The sequence below is a fragment of the Panthera uncia genome (assembly GCF_023721935.1).
Source record: "Panthera uncia isolate 11264 chromosome D3 unlocalized genomic scaffold, Puncia_PCG_1.0 HiC_scaffold_8, whole genome shotgun sequence".
In the NCBI taxonomy this organism is placed as follows: Eukaryota; Metazoa; Chordata; class Mammalia; order Carnivora; family Felidae; genus Panthera; species Panthera uncia.
The window spans coordinates 5,759,143-5,777,814 of NW_026057586.1; the positions used below are offsets into that span (position 1 = coordinate 5,759,143).

General features: G+C 41.8%; 1 protein-coding gene across 1 annotated transcript in view; it reads left to right on the forward strand.

Moving 5' to 3' along the window:
* Nucleotides 1-637: 637 nt before the first annotated feature.
* NETO1 (neuropilin and tolloid like 1) overlaps nucleotides 638-18,672 on the forward strand; it is a 109,812-nt gene continuing 91,777 nt past the window's right edge. Inside the window, exons 1-4 of the mRNA XM_049619603.1 lie at nucleotides 638-665; nucleotides 2,676-2,729; nucleotides 2,963-3,100; nucleotides 9,396-9,644. Of these exons, the coding sequence (XP_049475560.1) occupies nucleotides 638-665; nucleotides 2,676-2,729; nucleotides 2,963-3,100; nucleotides 9,396-9,644 (469 nt within the window). The remainder of the gene's footprint in view (nucleotides 666-2,675; nucleotides 2,730-2,962; nucleotides 3,101-9,395; nucleotides 9,645-18,672) is intronic.

Here is an 18,672-nt window from a genome sequence, read left to right on the forward strand (position 1 = left end):
TGCCAACCGAGAACCGAACGGAGTGGGGGGGAGGGGGGGGAGAGGGGGGGGGGGAGAGATCCGAGCCCACACAGCAGCCCGGTCCGAATTCCGGCGTCCTCCGCCCCTGGCTCGCGCCCGCGCTCGCTCGCCGTCTCACCGCCGAAAAAAAAAAAAAAAAAAAAAAAAAAAAAAATCACACCCGGGCGCCGATCGCCACCATCAGCACCGCCGGCGGCAGCGGGGCCCGCCCCGCGCCCGCCGCCGCCCGCGCGCCGACTGCCCGCGCGTCCTCCTGACAGCTGCGGCGGCGGCGATGATGCAAAGGAGGAGGGTGCTGCCGCCGGCGGTGCTGATGGTGGCGATCGGCGCCCGGGTGTGATGCGAGCGTCATGGTGGGGATGCTGGCTTCGCGGCGGTGAGACAGCGAGCGAGCGCGAGCGCGAGCCAGGGGCGGAGGACGCCGGAATTCGGATCTGGCTGCTGTGTGGGCTCGGATCTCTCTCCCCTCCCCTCTCCCCCCCCTCCCCCCCACTCCGTTCGGTTCTCGGTTGGCACACTGAAAATCCCCCGACTCCGTCCTCTCCCGACCACTGGAAGTCTTCCCGTCTCTAAATGGAATTAGTGGAGATCGGAGCCTCTGGTGTAAGGAACAGACATGATCTATGGACGCAGTTTGTTTCACAGTGAGTACCTTTCCCGCCGCCGCGCGGGGCCACTCGCCGTCCCTCCTCCCGCCCTCCTCCTCCCTCGTGGCCGAACGCGCAGGGAGAAGCCTCGCCGCCGCACTCCAGCCGGACCCCGCAGTCCCCGCCAGTCCGGGCACCTGTAAACTTTCTGGCTTGCGGCACGGCCGGCCGGGGCGTGGGGGCGGCGCGCGGCCGGTGGTCGCTGGGTGTCAGACTCTGCGGAGGAAAAGCAGCCTTTGGGTCTGCGGGGACGTCCCGGGGGCGGAGGCGAGCACGTGCGGGCGCGGCCGGGAGCGGGCCCAGGTGCGGGCGCGGGTGGAAGGGGGCGGCGCGCGGGGCTGCCAGCCGGGGGGATGCAGGGAATCGCCCTCTTCCCGGGGCTTCTGGAGCTCCGCGGGCCCACGTTTCCACTCCAGGAGGTAGTGCGGGGTGCGCCTGAACGCGGCGCTTGCGGGGAGGGCGAGTGCCAGCCTCAACTCCCGTGGCCCCCAAGACCTCTCGGGGTGCCTTCTCGGGGTAGCGCGTGCAGTGGAGGGGAAAATGGCCTCGGAAGGCATGGAGCAAACGGCGATAGAACAAAAACGTGCGGTGGGAATTTGTTATTAACAAGCAAGGATTCCGGTGCGAATCCTGTGCCACGCAGTTAAAAGCCCGGCTTTGTGGACGCGTTAGGCATGGTACTTGCTCCAACGTGTGATCCCACCACAACAGGAAAAGCAAAGTAAAGACACAGGGCGCGTACAGCCTGATATTGGTGGCTGTGCACCTGCGTGTCTGCGTGTGTATAGAATCATGGCAAGTTAAAATAAGAGGATCTATGTATATATATATATTTTTTTTCTGTTTAAACAGACAACAACTAATGTTTCACTCTAAAAGATGACCAGGCAGAAGCACAAAGTAATAAAATTGATGTACTTTCTCAAATACTAATAAAAAGGCCTACTGCTTTTCCTGGAATAATCTTAAAACGTAAATTTATAAGCCCCTGCCGGCGTGCTTCGGTTTAGGAAATCGCTGTGAATGATACTCTCCCTTCCCCCAATTCATCTTTAAGTGGAGATGCGATTATACACCTAATGGAACTTAGAGGTTTCAGGCAACTGGGCAGAAAATAAATGACAACGATGAAGTGGAAGAGGAAAAAGCAGACCTTGTGAGGACCAGATTGCTTGATGACTTTTCTAGCTTCCGGTTTTACAAAAATATTGAGCCAGTCAAGATGTGCCAGTAAAACAGAAGTTCAGGTTTCAAATGGTCCTTTGCAGATTTACTCTTGTTGCAGTAAATAAAACCGAAAAAGAAGCTCAATAAAATGCTTCTAAAAGTCACCTTTCTCAAAGTAAGAATCTATTTCTGGGTAATACCAAATATGAAGTCAACGTGAAGGTTAGAAGGAATTAATTTCTTCGCTTAGAAAATGCTGAGGACAGGGGTTGCTGGATGGGACAGTACCTTTTCATAAGAAACGTGTTTATCCTGCTGCCCAGTGCCTCCAATTCACATTCATCGGTTTTCCCCTGTGCCCCTCCCCCACCTGCCATAAGATTCACCTGAGTATTTATTTTCTAAAATACAACAACACTGGCAGTGCGTTCTGGTCCCTCTTGGTCCTCCTTGTTTGCCTTTTCAGACTTTCCCCTGGCTTACGCTCTTCCTTCAGAGATGCTAGCAAAGCCATTCTTGAAGGGCAGTTTGGACACAATGCGGGTCCCGAAATCCTACTGTAATGTGGCATTAGTAGATGACAGCATCCCCTCCGAAGTCTTGAGGAGCACATTTGCAGCTCAGGTCCCATCCAGTCTTAACTTGCATCAGTTCTGGGCACTAATTGTCCTGACTTGTACATTTGTAACCAGTTGGGGCATGTTCTGAGTTAGCTTGGAACAGTGAGCAGTAATAAACTTAATATGCTTTGATATTATTTGAGCTTTCTGGGGTTATCGAATATGATCATCTCAGTGTATACTAATATGATCTCTTTCTCGTTTTTCTTTTCTGTTTCAGTTGTAGCAAGTTTAATCATCTTCCATTTGTCTGGGGCGACCAAGAAAGGAACAGGTGTGTTTTTGGGGGTAAACGCAGTGGAGGACCTCTAATTACTTATGTTTCGCTATTTTTCTCATATTCTTAATATTCCAGAATATCTGAACATTTTATAGTGTGTCTAATTGATTGATTTTGACTAAGACAACATTTCAAAATTAATTTACTAATGGATACTATAAGAATGTCCTCTCTATTTTTAGTCTTAGAGAAAATTGGATGATGCCTCTTGTTTTCATTTTTTACAGAGAAGCAAACCACCTCAGAAACTCAGAAGTCAGTGCAGTGTGGGACTTGGACAAAACATGCAGAGGGAGGTATTTTTACCTCTCCCAACTACCCCAGCAAGTACCCCCCTGACCGAGAGTGCATCTACATCATAGAAGGTAAGGGGCAAAGAATCAGGGCTGGGGAGAGCTCTGAGCCAGACCTGGCCATCTCTATGCTTTGGGCAGACAGAATGCCCCAAGACATCACAAAGATTGGTTTTCGAGACCATGCACATAAATATCTCTTCAAGAATCAAGAAACTGTAAAATGTGGAATCAAGCTAATTATTGAAATTATTAGTAATGGGTTAAGATAAGTAGAGTCTGGCGAATAAAAGCAAATCAATAACAGTTAATTTTGCAGTTGGTTTAATTGATCCAGAATTCTAAATTAGTGGAATGGAGGCACAGGTTGGCATAATATTGCCTAACGTACAATGGTTGTGAAACTAGTATTTCATTGGCTAACAGTTAGTAGAATAACCTGTACAGTTGTTAGTGTTTCGTTAATAAAATACAAAAATACATATTTATGTCAAAAATAAATCTATAATCATGGTCCCAAACAATCTGAATGATAGTTGCCTTAATTTGTGCTAACAAGTGACATTATCATACTTTAATGCCAAAGTCAGGATTCCGAATTATGATGCTTCTTCTCATCATTCTCTTTCCTGACTCAAAAGATAAATAGTGCTGAAAAAGAGATTCATTTCTCTTCGAACATTTCCAATTTCCATTACCCTTGTAGACACCACTCGATTAAGTACAGCTTTCTAAAATAAATGATCATTTCATCTCGTGATGAAGATTTCAACATCACAAGTGTGAATACCTAATAGCCCCAAACCTGCAACCCTTCCCGCCCACACAGGCACAGACAGATTGGTCTACCTTAATGAAAAAGACAGTATATGTTCAATATCTGCTTCTAAATGAGGGGCATGTTCATTTGGTAGATGTTTCAGAGAAGAGGCTTTCTGTTTAACCGCTTTCAAGAACTTCTATCTAGAGGGGCACCTGGGTGGCTCAGTCGGTTAAACGGCCGACTTCGGCTCAGGTCATGAGTTCGAGCCCCGTGTCGGGCTCTGTGCTGACAGCTCAGAGCCTGGAGCCTGTTTCAGATTCTGTGTCTCCCTCTCTCTGACCCTCCTCCGTTCATGCTCTGTCTCTCTCTGTCTCAAAAATAAATAAACGTTAAAAAAATTAAAAAAAAGAACTTCTATCTAGAAATGATTCTTTTATCTTTTTGTAACTTTTAAGCTAAGGATATTGCCCTTCTCCTTTTTGTGCGTGAGGTTGAACTTTTAGCAAAGATACACTGCACTCCACGAAGAAGGAAAGAGACTCAGCTCTGATCATAAAGGCTAAAACTGAGAAATCTGGGCTCTGGCAGTTTTTTTCCTCAGATGATTGATAAAAAAGGAAACTGAAATATGGAAATTCTGGGTTAGACTTAGTTGTTCCCTTTATCAAGTTAGTATTACCTGTCTATTATGTGGATATGTGCATGTATGCATAGATATGTATATAAAATTTTCAAAGACCTTATCATAGGGTAAAACATTTAATCCTAGGGAGTAAGTATTTTTTTTTTTTTTTTTTTTTTTGGTCCTCATTTTATAGACAAGGAAACAGGCACAGAGGGGTTAAATGTCTTAGTTAAATTCACCTAATTCGTGTTTTGAAGACTCAGTATTTTAAAACTTCGAATTGTTAAAAAGAAAAAATCAATGACTTCTCTCATTTAAAGGATTAATTCAGAGGGAAAGTTTTGCGTATTAATTGTGCTTTCATGCCTATTAAAAAACATTGCTCGCATTTCAATCTCATGCGCATAGTCACATTCATTCTTAGTTACGTCAAGGACAAAACTTACAGTTGGGAAGTGGATAGAAGCTCCCGTGGCTATTGGTTATATTTCTACACCCTTTTTGAAGTACTCTATCCTAGCCATGGTTTTCCGTCCATGCGTTTATTTAACAGATATTTTTTGAACAACTACTAAGAAGTAGCCACTCTTCTAGGCACAGTGTAGAGAGCCTTTAACAAAACAACCACGGTTCTTGCCTGTGGAACTTATAATATGGTCTGGGGACCATGCCCCTTCCAGTCAAAAATCTGAAGGCACCCCCCGCAAACTAGCAGTGTTCGTTCGGAATAGGAGAAAGAAGATGAGGCTACAAGGGGGAGCAGGTGTTTTCACTCAGTTTTGTAAAACTTCCAGGAGAGAATTCTCTGTACAGAATGGCAGGTGCAGATGTGCTTAGATGTGGTATGATTGGGACCCACAGGGAGAATCGCGTGGGCTTCTGCGTAGGGTGAGGGGAGCGGCAGTGAAGAGGGGCTCAGGAGGCAGAGGGTCTCAGAGAAGGAGAACTTGGCACTCCATTGGCTCTACCCATGGACGTCTGAACGTTACATTCTAGACAGTGGGATGCCACTGAAATAAATTACGTGGAGAACGAACCCGCCCTTTGGGGGAAGTAACTGAAGGAAAAGAAGCGAGCAGGAACTATTGTGAAAGCCCACGTAAACCATAGGAAAAGCCTGACCCGCACAAGTGACGTTGGCTGTGGCACCAAAGGAAGAGATGAGAGGTATTTAGGAAACTGAGTTGTGAGCGGCTGGAGGTAGGGATGGGAGATAGGAAATCCCAGGACGATTCCAAAGTGTTTGGCTTGGAGACATATAGAGGGAGGTAAAGGATACGGGTGGAGAAGGAGTGTTTAAAGGAAAATTAATGGGCTCCATTTTGGTGTTTATGGAGATGCCTCATAAAGACATTGGGTATGTGAGTTTTCAGCTCACTGGAGAGCTCTTTGCTGAAAATAGATACTTAGAGTTCATAAATATAGGCTGTGGTTGAGGCTCTTAGTATGAATGAAATGATCCAGAGAGAGCATTTGGAGCACTGTTTTTTTTTCTTTTTTAAATCTTTCAGAAAATACCGATGCCCGGGTCTGCCCCCAAGAACTCTGGCTCAGTTGGTCTTTGCTGGAGCCGCAGGTAGCATTACGTTGCGATAGCTCTCCATTGGGAGAGCATCCATTGGGATGCCAGTGGCCCCAGAGCACTGGTCTAGAAAGAGCAGAAAGAAGATAAGAGAATAGTCTTCTGAAAAACAGCGTGTAGGGGATGAGAGAGTAAAGGAAAGGATGACAGGGAGGCGGTGAAGGACAAGCCAGGGAGATGGACCGGAGACGAGGCGAAAGAGGCCTCAGTACCTAGTGCAGGTGACATTTCAGGAAGAAGGGAGAAGCCGAGGTGCCAGTCGTGACGGCAAACAAACCTGAGGTAAAAGCGAACACATCTATTGCATGAGGCCCCTGAGACGCTGTTAGGGAGACACTTTAGGAGGTGTGCACTCGGTGCCCTAGCAGGCGTGGGGGCCGGCTCCCAGCGGACGGAGGTGTGGGTGTGGGTGGTGTTGATGGACCCAAGGTGGAAAGGCAGTTACTTTCTTCGTCTCTCCGTCTTCTTGCAGCGGGGGCAGACTGTCATACTTAATTCTGAAAGGAAGAGCCTGTTCTGTAGGAAAAGGTGCCTTGAAAGTACAAGAGAGGGCTAAAGGATTGGCTAAGTTTCTGGAGGTAAGGTGAGGTTCTGGTAAACACAGGTGGCGTCCCAGTCACAGAGAGGAAGACTCCTCGCATGGATCTCAGGTTGTCCTAGAATTCCCTCCAATCAGAGGCCATATTCTGTACCTATGTTCAGGTGAAAGCGCCCAGAGTTTTCAACGCGCCCAATGACACGGTAAGACTTCTCGAAAAGGAACTTCCGATTTACATACCAGATGACTTGCAGAAGATGTTACAGAGAAAGGCAGCCGTGAATTGAGAGATTTGAAGGGAAAGAACATGTAAGTGTAGGGAGTTGGACTTAGCTTCCAATGGCTTACGTGCACCATAAGCCGTTGTCTTGAGCTACAACCACGTGCTGTTTGTTTGTTTGTTTGTTTGTTTATAAGTAGGCTCCACGCCTCGTGTGGAGCCCAATGCAGGGCTTGAACTCAGGACCCTGAGTTCAAGACATGAGCTGATATCAAGAGTCGGACGCTTAACTGACTGAACCACTCAGGAGCCCCTATGACATACTTCTTTTTAAAACGTTATTTTACTGCCTTCTAAAATTCAGTTAGTGGGATTTCGTATATGAGCGCGTGTGGTTGACGTCTGCACGATGGACCAAAGGAAAGTGAACTGTCCGCGTGTAGTCCTGCCTAGGGAAAGCCATAACGCTGGTATGTGTCCTGATGGAACATTGAGAGGTTTGTTCATCCACCTTGGAGGGAACTTAAGTGACGATGAAAATGAAGGAAATGTAAGTGAATTCGTGTTCGATGACCATGCATTTCTTAATAGCGAAAAATAGATGGATATTTGTTGATCAACAGATTTTTATTAAGTAAGTTAGCACAGGGCTGCTCTCTTTGCTTTAAGGTCCCCTAGCCGTACATGATTCACATCAGAAGGAAATATCCTATATTCTGAAATCGTTTATTTCCTTCGGAAACTTATATTGCCTTGCCAAAGAGGAAATGAACCAGCAGGCACATTCTATAAGATGGTAATAGGTATAAATGTTATACTGAATGCTAATACATATATAGGTCCAGCGTCTTAAGCCTTTGCCTTTTTGTTATTGAACTAATAACCTTGAAGGGAAAAAACATAGTTTTCCAAGTGATGTCTTAAGATATTTTCCAATTCATAGATTAAAAAAAAACATCACTGGAACTTCATCAAATCTGTCACTAGGTAGTACTACATTTGTTGCCCTTTGCGAATATATGTTACTGGTAGATAAAATCATCCCTGGTTTTGCCGGTAAGAGCAGTAAATGTCTCTTTTCAATGTCCAAAGACTCAAACATTTTTAGAGATTAAAAATAATCCCCAAAAGAGTCTTATAACACGCATTGACCTTTAACCAAATGAGCTTCAGTTTTATCCTCGGGGATCATCAGGGTTATATTTTATTCTGTAAGTCTCTAATTTCCAAGTCATCATGTATCTCAGTTCTCTATCAATTTTTGACATCCATGCACACAAGGCTTTAATTTTAAAGCCATCAAGGGTGATATTCAATACATATTTAAGAACTGGCGTGGTGGGGACAGCAGTCGTTCGGAATGATTACCGACCACATGGGGATCAGGCCTTCCTTGTGCCAGGTCTTAACTTTGAAGTTTCTGGAGGGTGTTGGTCCCCGAAGAGGGCCACATGGCAGGGAAACACTCAAAGGACTCGAGGCAACAGCTGTTTACTAACTAGGATAAATATGTGCGGATATTTCGACAACTGTTATGGCCATTCTGGGGTATCCTGGCTGAATATCAATCTGGAGTGCCAGGATTTTGAGCTGTTTTGGACATGACAAGGGAGGAATGGAAGGGTGCTAGCAAATGCATTCATGTAGAGGTTGATAGAGCCACTGGCCCTCTGAGGCTCTTCCTAAGAGAGCTATCAAAACGGTTATGACGATAAGCTCGTTTACTCTTCTGCCCCAAAGAGGTATTTTTTTCTTTTTTCTTTTCTTTTCTTTTTTTTTTTTTGAGATAAGTACTGTGCTGAGTGCTGAAATACGAAGGTGAATAGATTTTTGTCTTTCGTGAGTATATTTAGAGAGATGGTTCTTTAAAGCAAGAGTTTCCTACACAAACAGGAGTTGGCGAAATTGGAGACCGATACTCCAGAAAGTGGCAAAATACATGAAAGTCTGAAAGAGCATGAGGCCTTCGAAAACACCTGTGCCTCAAGCGGCCTCAGCTTGGGCTGTGTCTGGAGGGGAAGATCCTGGAGGAGTGAAGTGTAGGACCCGTAAAGGTCCTGCATGTCAAGTGCATTGATCTTTTTCCTGTAGCTGATAGAGAGTTGCTGAATAAGTTTAAACCTGCGGGTGCCGTGGTAAGGTTTGTGCTGTAGAAAAACTACTCTTAATATCTTCGTATGTGCGCTTGGGTGCAATCGATACATCTCACGGGGACTTTTCGAATGTTTGGATAACTCTGTGCTGAACGATTCTTAAGTGGTTTTTGACCTCAAAACTGGATACTTCGGCAAATACGGGAAAAGGGACAGAAAGAGGTCTTTCTGTTTACTAAGCCCGATGGTAGTGGTCTTTCACAAAAGCACGGTGATCATCGGGTCTGTGTTAGATATCTAAATGGTCATTTTGTGTCTGAATAATGTTTTGTGCAACATCATCAATTTTAAGGAGCATCCCTGAGACATTCTTACGGGAACGTTTTCCCTTAGAAGGCTAAGTGTGACAGACTTGCTTTGTGCTCCCATGATGTCAGACTCAGAGTTTGATAGAAGATCTACAGATAAAATTGGAAGTCGCGTCACAGAAATCAAACTAAAGACTTAAAAAACGGCCTCCTAGACATACTCTTTCCTTTTTTTCAGCTGCCCCAAGACAGTGCATTGAACTTTACTTTGATGAAAAGTACTCTATTGAGCCGTCTTGGGAGTGCAAATTTGATCATATTGAAGTTCGAGATGGACCTTTCGGATTTTCTCCAATAATTGGACGTTTTTGTGGACAACAAAACCCACCTGTAATAAAATCCAGTGGAAGATTTCTATGGATTAAATTTTTCGCTGATGGAGAGCTGGAATCTATGGGGTTTTCAGCTCGATACAATTTCACACCTGGTAAGTAAGGGTTTGTTTGTTTGTTTGTTTGTTTGTTTTCTCATACAATTATTTTTCTCTTCCTTAGTTTTCTGTCCTCATAGTAAAAGAACATTTGTAAGACGGCTTCATAGGTTTTCAAAGAATTTTCTAGTTCTATTCAACGTCACACCTACCGTGCTTTCTCTTTTCGTTTTGTAATGAAATGAAATTTCCTGAACGGAAAATAAATTTTCCTTAAAATTTAGCCTCCACTAGAGGTGAAGTGTAGTGACTCAGGGGTCTGTATGATCATCAGGAGCACAGTTAATTAAATGGACTTCCATTATGCTGAAATGTGTAATTTGAGAGGTGACTTGTAATAAAGAAACTAATTACAGTATACATTGAATCCCTATAAACTTGAAAAGACAATTGTAGTGTAAAATGTATCCATCTAAATGATCTTTGGAGAGCTTGAATAAAAAATTCTTTTGTTCTGAAAATTATAATTTTTAAGGCAAATGGATCTTAGCAGAAAGCAGTCTAATCCCTTTTTAGAAATGCAAATTCCTAACAGTTGTGATGAAAGCCAGAGGCCCTTAGCAGCCAAATATTCATTTGCTGCAGACATTATCCGTCATTATATAATTATTCATCCTGGGTCCATTTTCCTTTTCACCTGCTAATATTAAAAAAAAAAAAAAAAAAAAAAAAAAAAGGTCTATGATGTTGACTGGCTCACTTGATGATGAGTTGTCATTTATTACAATAAAAATTGGTTATCACCTTTTTAAATTGCAGCGTCAGGCTGAAGCGATTTGACATTTGATGAAGTACAGTCCTTTTTTTTTTTAATGGAAAGATGACTCAAACTTACCTGAAGCGCATTATTTCTATATGATTACATATATTTTTAGTTTGTGTGGGTTGCTTTACTGAGGCGGTAACAGGCATAGGTGACATTGGAAGATGCGTAAAATTTGTTGGGGTTTCTATTCTATGTTACACAGGTAACATGAGAGCAGGGTTCTGCTGCTCAGGTGAAGCGCTACAATTTTAAAAATAATTAATATGAGATTAACGATGACTGTCGTTATGATATTACGGTTTATGTCGAATAGGTCATGTATTGACAGCGTTGTACGTATCAACCTCAAGCATTAGGAATGTTTTTATAGTATCACTAAGAGATATTGTGGTTTTAATTGTGCTTTGTTGATACTGGATCCTTCACAGGAAGCAGGAGTATTTCACCCTGGCGATCAGACTAGCTTGATGTGCTCCAAAAAGTTGCAGACGCTGAGATTACTTTAACTAGTGCTTGAGTTGTGAATGGAAATACATTTTTTTTTCCTTAACGGATGATTTTGGGCACAGCCAGGACTTAAAGATAGCTCTAAGTTTTTGTACGTTATATTTTCATCCTGGGATTGGAGATCAGGGGGATAGTGTCTAGGACTTAAGACTCAGGTTGTAGAAAGTTGTCGGGTCCACTTTATCAGCGTTAAGCGAGGCTATCCACATTTCTAGCTCTGGCGGAGATCACATAAATGGTGGAGCCCAGTCTGCTTTTCCAAGGGTTTTGAAAAGCCACTGTGTTCCCTGTGCAATGTTCTTTGTGCCTTGTTTCTTTAGAGCCCCTTTTACTTTATCTGTATACAAAAGGGGATTTCACTGCCATGAAGGACTGGATCAGAAAGGAACGAAAGGAGATGGTTCCATGAAATTGAGGATGAGTTACGGATGGACTGAGGCTCCTGTTTCCACTCAGATAAAGGAGAGTAAACTAAGTGCAGGGGGAGGCGCACACTTGGCATATGAAGGAACAGTGGGACCATAAAAGGGAGACTTGTAAAACTTCCGTGACTGCAGACTCTGACGTTCCGTGGCCCAAGGCCATTGCCTGAGTGGCACAGTAATCTGCTACTCATTCCATAAAGAGCCAGTATTGAGGAAGCCAATTAGTTAATGAAAGAGGAAGGGGGGCAGGGATTAGTAATCATTTAGACAGCGTTTAGGGAATAGGGGGTCAGGCAGGCTTCGGTTTAATTTGGGTTAATTTGGACTGGGGACGATGCTTTAAGTGGTGATTTGGCGAAACTAAAGCCATAGAGTTCCTGAAGTCAACGTCATGACTTAAAAGTCGAAAGCCTTGCCGCAGTCACCAAGGCATCCAAATGGACCAATTGGAGGGGAGAGCCCCGCCCACCAGGTCACTTGCAGAGCTGGACCCCAGCACAGCTGTGAGGAACACTGGTTTGGGGACACCATCGGGCCTCAGCCCTGGCTTTCTTATTTCTGGCCTGCTGTAAACTGTGGACATGATCCTTAATGTTCGGTGCCTCAAAATTTCAGTTGATAAAATAGGGACAATACTGACCCCCTGTTTTTTGGATTGTTTGAACACTGGCCGCCTGCCAACCCATGCATCCTTGTGGATTTTTCACTTCAAATACGAGATCTCAACTATCAGTAGCTATTGTTTTTATTAATTTGATCATGTGTTGTTTAAGAACAAAGTAGGGATTGGCATCGTTTATTGGGAGAACAAGTATCCCTGAATTTTTCATTTACAACTGCTCCTTCTCTGCTTTGGGGAGTGAATGTGCGAAAGTAGTACCTGTAAGATGTTACTTTTCCTTGTTAGCTTGTTTATGTGGGTCTAGGCCTCCTTGTGGGGGTTATAGTTATGCGTGATGGCAAGTCATCAAAATCGTCAAAGAAGAAATAGCAGTGGGAAGGCCAGGTGGTCTTTATTATTGTTATGAATTTACTACGATCTGGAATCTCAGTCTTAATTTATAGTCTCAGAAACATGAAGTCAACACACTGAGAATGTACTCACATTTAGGAATTAATCATATCAACCAAGCTAAAAAGGCTGAATATACATATGTCTGTGTACACGTTGATACATGGTACACACACACACACACGTACACATGTGTAAAAATATATGCCTTTTTAATAAGAATGCTTCAAATCACACAGCCCAGTTTTTCTTGTAAGCAAACATACACACATACACAGAAACAGATAGAAATGTTTCTATTTCTTAATATCTGAGATATAGAAATAGAAATAGAAATGTTTCTATTTCTTAATATCTGAGTCTCTGACTTTTCTTCCTATACGGCTTTAAAAAAAACAGCCTCTTAGTTTGGGACTCTTATGTTCCTAGTAGCTCTGCTTCTGGACTGGTGGTGGATGGGAGCTGGCTACCTGGAGGTCATGTGTGGATATGCAGTGTAGGAGGGCAGAGCCAGGGACGATGCCACGGAAACACTCTTAAAGGGGTATTTCCGGGGCACCCGGGTGGCTCAGTCGGTTGAGCATCAGACTCATGATCTTGGCTCAGGTCATGATCCCAGGGTCTTCAGATCGAGCCCCGCGTTGGGCTCAGTGCTGATTGAACAGAGCCTGCTTGGGATTCTCTCCCTCTCTCTCTCTCTTTTGCTCTCTCTCTCCCTCTGTCCCTCTCTCTCTTTCACACTCTGTCTTTCCTTTAAAAAAAGGGCAGGGGGGGGGTATTTCCTATATCTCGTGACACATTGAACTAGTCCTCACTTTTTATTTCATGGATTATGGCTACTTTTGGATACTGTGTCAGTGCCCAGGCCACAGGGCACTGATGAATCACCTAGGGAGTAGTCGAGCACGCATAGGGTTGTGAGGGTGGGCAACATGACACAGGAGTCGGCTGAGTCTGGTCCTGGGATCTGCAGAAACCAGGGACAAGGGTGAGGCCTGGAGAAGGGCAAAGGGGCCTCACTGATACTCTCCCACTTCTGAGAAGAGGGATGAGTTCAGAATCCCTAAAAATGTTAAAAGCCACATGATGGGAAGTTTGGTAGCCCACAGATAATTTAGTGAGAAAACATAGAAAAGTGCTCATAGTAATAAAATGATATCGTTTTCTCATCCTATAGGACATTTTTTTTAATCTTAAAGATTTAAATCAAATGTCCTGCAGAAAAATGAATAATGATTAGCCTAGGTGGGGGGTGGAGAAGAACGAGGAAGAATTGAACGGGCCCAGATGGAGATACAGTGAAAATTTATTAGCACTATTATTAACACTTTCATTTTTGAAAAGGAGACTGTATTTTTTGGTACTACTTAGACAAATACAAGTACTCAAGCTAAAAAAAAAAAAGAGACAATACAGTAGTTGGTAATTTTTAAATGAGTTTTCAGAGCAGAGGAATACCCTTTCTGTGTAATCCACATTTTTTTAAAACTCAAACTGAGAATGCTTTCCGCGTAGAAAATAATTCTCCCTTACAGTACAGCCAGCTGCCTACATGCTTCAGTGTTCTTTACCCCTGGAAAATATAAACAAAGGAGAAACCTGTAACATCTGCTCTGTGCCCAGCCCAGTAGCATTAGGAGGGACTTTATTCAATCTTAAGGAAGAAAAACATGCAGGATGCTATCTCTTGGGGAAAGTAATCCTTCCAATCTCTATTTAGGAACAACTATCTTTTGTGAGCTTTGAACTTTCCTTTCTAGTGGAGACATTTTCTGCTAATCACAGGCATATAATGTAATGTTTGTGAAATCTTCCTCTTTTGCCGATCTTTTTTTCTGAGCTGGTTTTATGAAACACACCCTCTACATGCCCTATGAGAGAAGTGCAGTAGTCAGGTGCTGCCATGGAAGGGAGTGGTGTTGTTAAATATATTGCAATTATTATGATACTTTGTACTTAAACAGAAGCTTTCATCTGAGAGCTCAGAGTGTTTGAGGAACATTCTGCCCAATTCCTAGCTTCCTCTTAGAGTCCAAGCCGATTGACATCAAAGGCAATGGAAAGGACGCAGTGCAGTGCAGTGATTTAAACTGAGTGTTCTAAGATTTCTACACATGTTAAATGAAATATATTATTAGGTAAAATATTGTCATGGACTCGATGTTATTTTAATTATCCAGTGTGGTGCTTTTCTTCTTATTTGAAATGTGAATGCATGTGTGAGTATTAGCCATATTGACAGCTCCTAAATTTTCTTCTCTACGTAATCAGAGTTCTGATACATGGTTTGGTAAGAAAGAAAAAAAAAAGTAAGTGCTTACATCTATTTATCTATATCATTTTCTCAACGACTGAATTTTAATTTTGCAGTAAGAGCTGAAAGAATAAAAGGCTGAAGTTGAAAGAAGGGCTTGATTTGATTAATACAAGATTGAATGAGTTTAGATCAGATAGCATTGTGTGGTCTTTCTATTATATTTACACTGTAGACCCGAAATAGTCTAAATTCACAGCAAAGGCTGTCAGACAGAAAAGTTATGAAACAGAGTCACAGTTCCTCTTTTATTTTACTGAGGTACCATTGACATGTAACATTGTGTTAATTTCAGATGTACAACATAATGATTTGATATTTGTATACACTGGGAAATGATGATGATAAGACTAGTTTCCCTGTCACCATATACAGTTATATAATATGCAATACATTATTATTGACTACTGTCCCCATGGTATACATTACATCCCTATGACTCATTTATTTTATGACTGGAAGTTCATACCTCTTGATCCCCTTCTCAAATGTCACCCCCCCAAATCCCCTCCCCATCCGCCCCCCACCCCCGGCAACCATTAATTTGTCCTTTGCTTCTGTGAGTTGGGTTTTATTTTATTGTGGTTTTTTTTGAATCCACACATAAGTGAAATCATACAGTATTTGTCTTTCTGTGTCTGATTTACTTCACGTAGGATAATGCCCTTAAGGTCCATTCATGTTATCACAAATGGCAAGATCTCATTCTTTTTATGGCTGAGTAGTATTCCACTGTGTGTGTGTGTGTGTGTGTGTGTGTGTGTGTGTGTGTGTGAGTATTTGAATTCATCTTCTTTATTACATACATAATTTTATAATATTATATATACACGTATACACACACACATATATACAATCTTCTTTATCCATTCATTCACTGATGGACACTTAGGTTGTTTCCATTTCTTGCCTATTATAATCAATGCTGCAAGGAACATAGAGGTGTATATGTTTTCAAATTAGTGTTTCTGTTTTCTTTGAATAAATACCCAGAGGTGCAATAGCTAGATCATATGGTAGTTCTATTTTTAGTTTTTTGAGGAACCTCCATACTGTTTGCCAGAGTGGCTGAACCAATTTACATTCCTGTCAACACCAACTGTTTTTATTTCTTATCTTTTGGATAATAGCAAGTCTTGGAGATGTGAGATGCTATCCCATGGTGGTTTTGATTTGCATTTCCCTGATAATTAGTGACGTTGGACATCTTTTTATGTTGGCCATTTGTATGTCTTCTTTGGAAAAGTGTCTATTCAGAGATCCTCTGCCCATGTAAAAAAATCAGATTATTTGTTTTTTGTTATTGAGTTGTATGATCTCTTTATATATTTTGTATATTAACACTTTATCAGATACATGATTTGAAAATAGCTTCTCCTAACCCATAGCTTGCTTTTTTATGTTGTTGATGGTTACTTTACTGTGCAGAAGGTTTTAGTTTGATACAATTCCATTTGTTTATTTTTGCCCTTGTTGCCATTGCCTTTGGAGTCAGAGCCAAAAAAAAAAAAAATCACCAAAGATTATGTCAAGGGGTTTACTACCTATGTTTTATTCTAGGAGGTTGTATGATTTCTGGGCATATATTTGAGTCTGTAATCCATTTTGAACTACTTTTTGTGTGTGGTGTAAGAAAAGGGTCCAGTTGCTTTCTTGTGTGTGGCTGTCCCATTTTCCCAGCACCATTTATTGAAGGGACTGTCCTTTCCCCATTGTATATTCTTGCCTCTGTCATAAGTTAATTGACTGTATATGTGTGAGTTTATTTCTGGGCTCTCTGTTCTGTTTCTTGATCTGTGTGTCTGTTTCTATGCCGATGCTATGTTGTTTTGATTACTGTAGCTTTGTAATGCAGTTTGAAATTAAGGACTGTGATGCCTTCAGCTTTGTTTTTATTTCTCAAGATTTCTTTGGCTATTTGGGACCTTTGTGGTTCATAGGAATTTTAGGATTATGTGTTCTCTTTCTCTGAAAAACGCCAGTGGGATTTTGATAAGGAGTTCATTGAATGGATAGGTTACTTCGGCTGATATGGATATTTTAACAATATAAGTTATTCCGATCCATAAGCACAGAATATCTTTCCATTTATTTGTGTCTTCAGTTTGTTTCATCAATGTCTTGTAGTTTTCAGTGTATCGGGCTTTCACCTCCTTGGATAAATTAATTCCTAGCTATTTTTTTGAAGCAATTATGAAGGTTTTTTTTTCTTAATTTATCTTTCTGACAGTGTGTTGTTGGTGTATAAAATGCAACAGATTTTGTTATTAAGTTTGCATGCTGTGACTTTACTATGTTCATTAATTAGTTCTAACGGTTTTTTGGGGGAGTTTTCAGCACTTTCCGTGTATACAATTATGTTGCCTTCCAGTAGTGACAGTTTCGTTTCTTCCTTTCCAATTCGGATGCCTTTTATTTCTTTTTTTGCTCCAGATAAGACTTCCAACACAATGTTGAATAAAAATGGAAAGAGTGGGCCTTCTTGTCCTGTTCCCAATCTTACAGGAAAGGCTTTTGGCTTTTAACCATCGAGTATGATGTTAGCCGTGGGTTTGTCATATAGAGCTTTTAGTATGTTGATGTACATTCCCTCTTTACTTGCTTTGTTAAGAGATTTTATCATAAGTGGATGTTGCATTTTGTCATGTGCTTCTTCTGCATCTTTTTGAGATGATCATATAATTTTTATGCTTTATTTTGTTAATGTGGTGAATTATATGGATTGGTTTGTGGACATCGAACCATCCTTACAACTCGGATAAATCTCGCTTGGGCGTGTTATATACTGATCATTTTTACTTAATTCAGTTTGCTAATATTTTGTTGAGGATTTTGCACTTGTGTCCATCAGGGATAATGACTTTTAATTTTTTCTTTCTTTCTCTTTCTTTGTTTCTTTCTTTCTTTGTTTCCGTTGTTTGTTTGTTTGTTTGTTTGTTTCTTTCTTTCTTTCTTTCTTTCTTTCTTCTCTCCTTTTTTTTCTTTTGTGGGGTGTCCTTGTCCGGTTTTGATTTTAGGGTAATACTGGCCTCATAAAATCAGTTAGCATTTCCTCCTCTTCAATTTTTTGGAAGATAGATATAAAATCTTCTTTGAACGTTTAGTAGAATTCACCATCTGGTCTTGGATCTTCCTTCATTGAGAGGTTTTTGATTACTGATTCCCTCTCCTTGCTAGTGATTGGTCAATACAGATTTTTTACTTCATGATTCCGTCTTGGAAGACTGTATGTTTTTAGGAATTTATCCATTTCTTCTAGGGTGCCCAATTTGTTGGTGTATGACTAGGCATGGTAGTCTTTTATGATCTTTTGTATTTCTTTGGTCACTGGTAATTCCCCTCTTTCATTTCAGATTTTTATTTGAGCCTTCATTCTTTTTTCTTTGTGAGTAGAGTTAAAGGTTGACCCACTTTGTTGGTCTTTTCAAAGAACTAGCCCCCAGAAATGATTGCTCTTTTCTCTGGTCTTTTTCGTCTTTATTTCATTTATTTCCACTCTGTTTCTATTATTTCCTTTCTTCTGCTAACGTGGGGCTTCATTTGATCTTCTTTTTCTAGTTCTTTAGGTGTAACATTAGATTGGTTATTTGAAATTTTTCTTTTTTAAAAATTTTTTAAAGTTCTGTTTATTTTTGAGAGAGAGACAGAATGTGAGTGGGTTAGGGGCAGAGAGAGAGGGAGACACAGAAGCTGAAGCAGGACACAGCACAGAGCCATCAGCACGGAGCCATCAGCACAGAGCCCGATGCGGGGCTCGAACTCATGAACCACGAGATCATGACCTGAGCTGAAGTCGGACTCCCAACTGACTGAGCCCCCCAGGCGCCCCTGAAATTTTTCTTGTTTCTTAAAATAGGCCTGAATTGCTATGAGTTCTTAGAACTGCTCTTACTGCATCCAGTTGAATTTGGTAAGTTGTATTTTCATGTTCATTTGTTGCAAGGTAGTTTTCGATTTCTTTTTTTGACCCATCGTTGTTCCATAGCATGCTGTTTAATCAC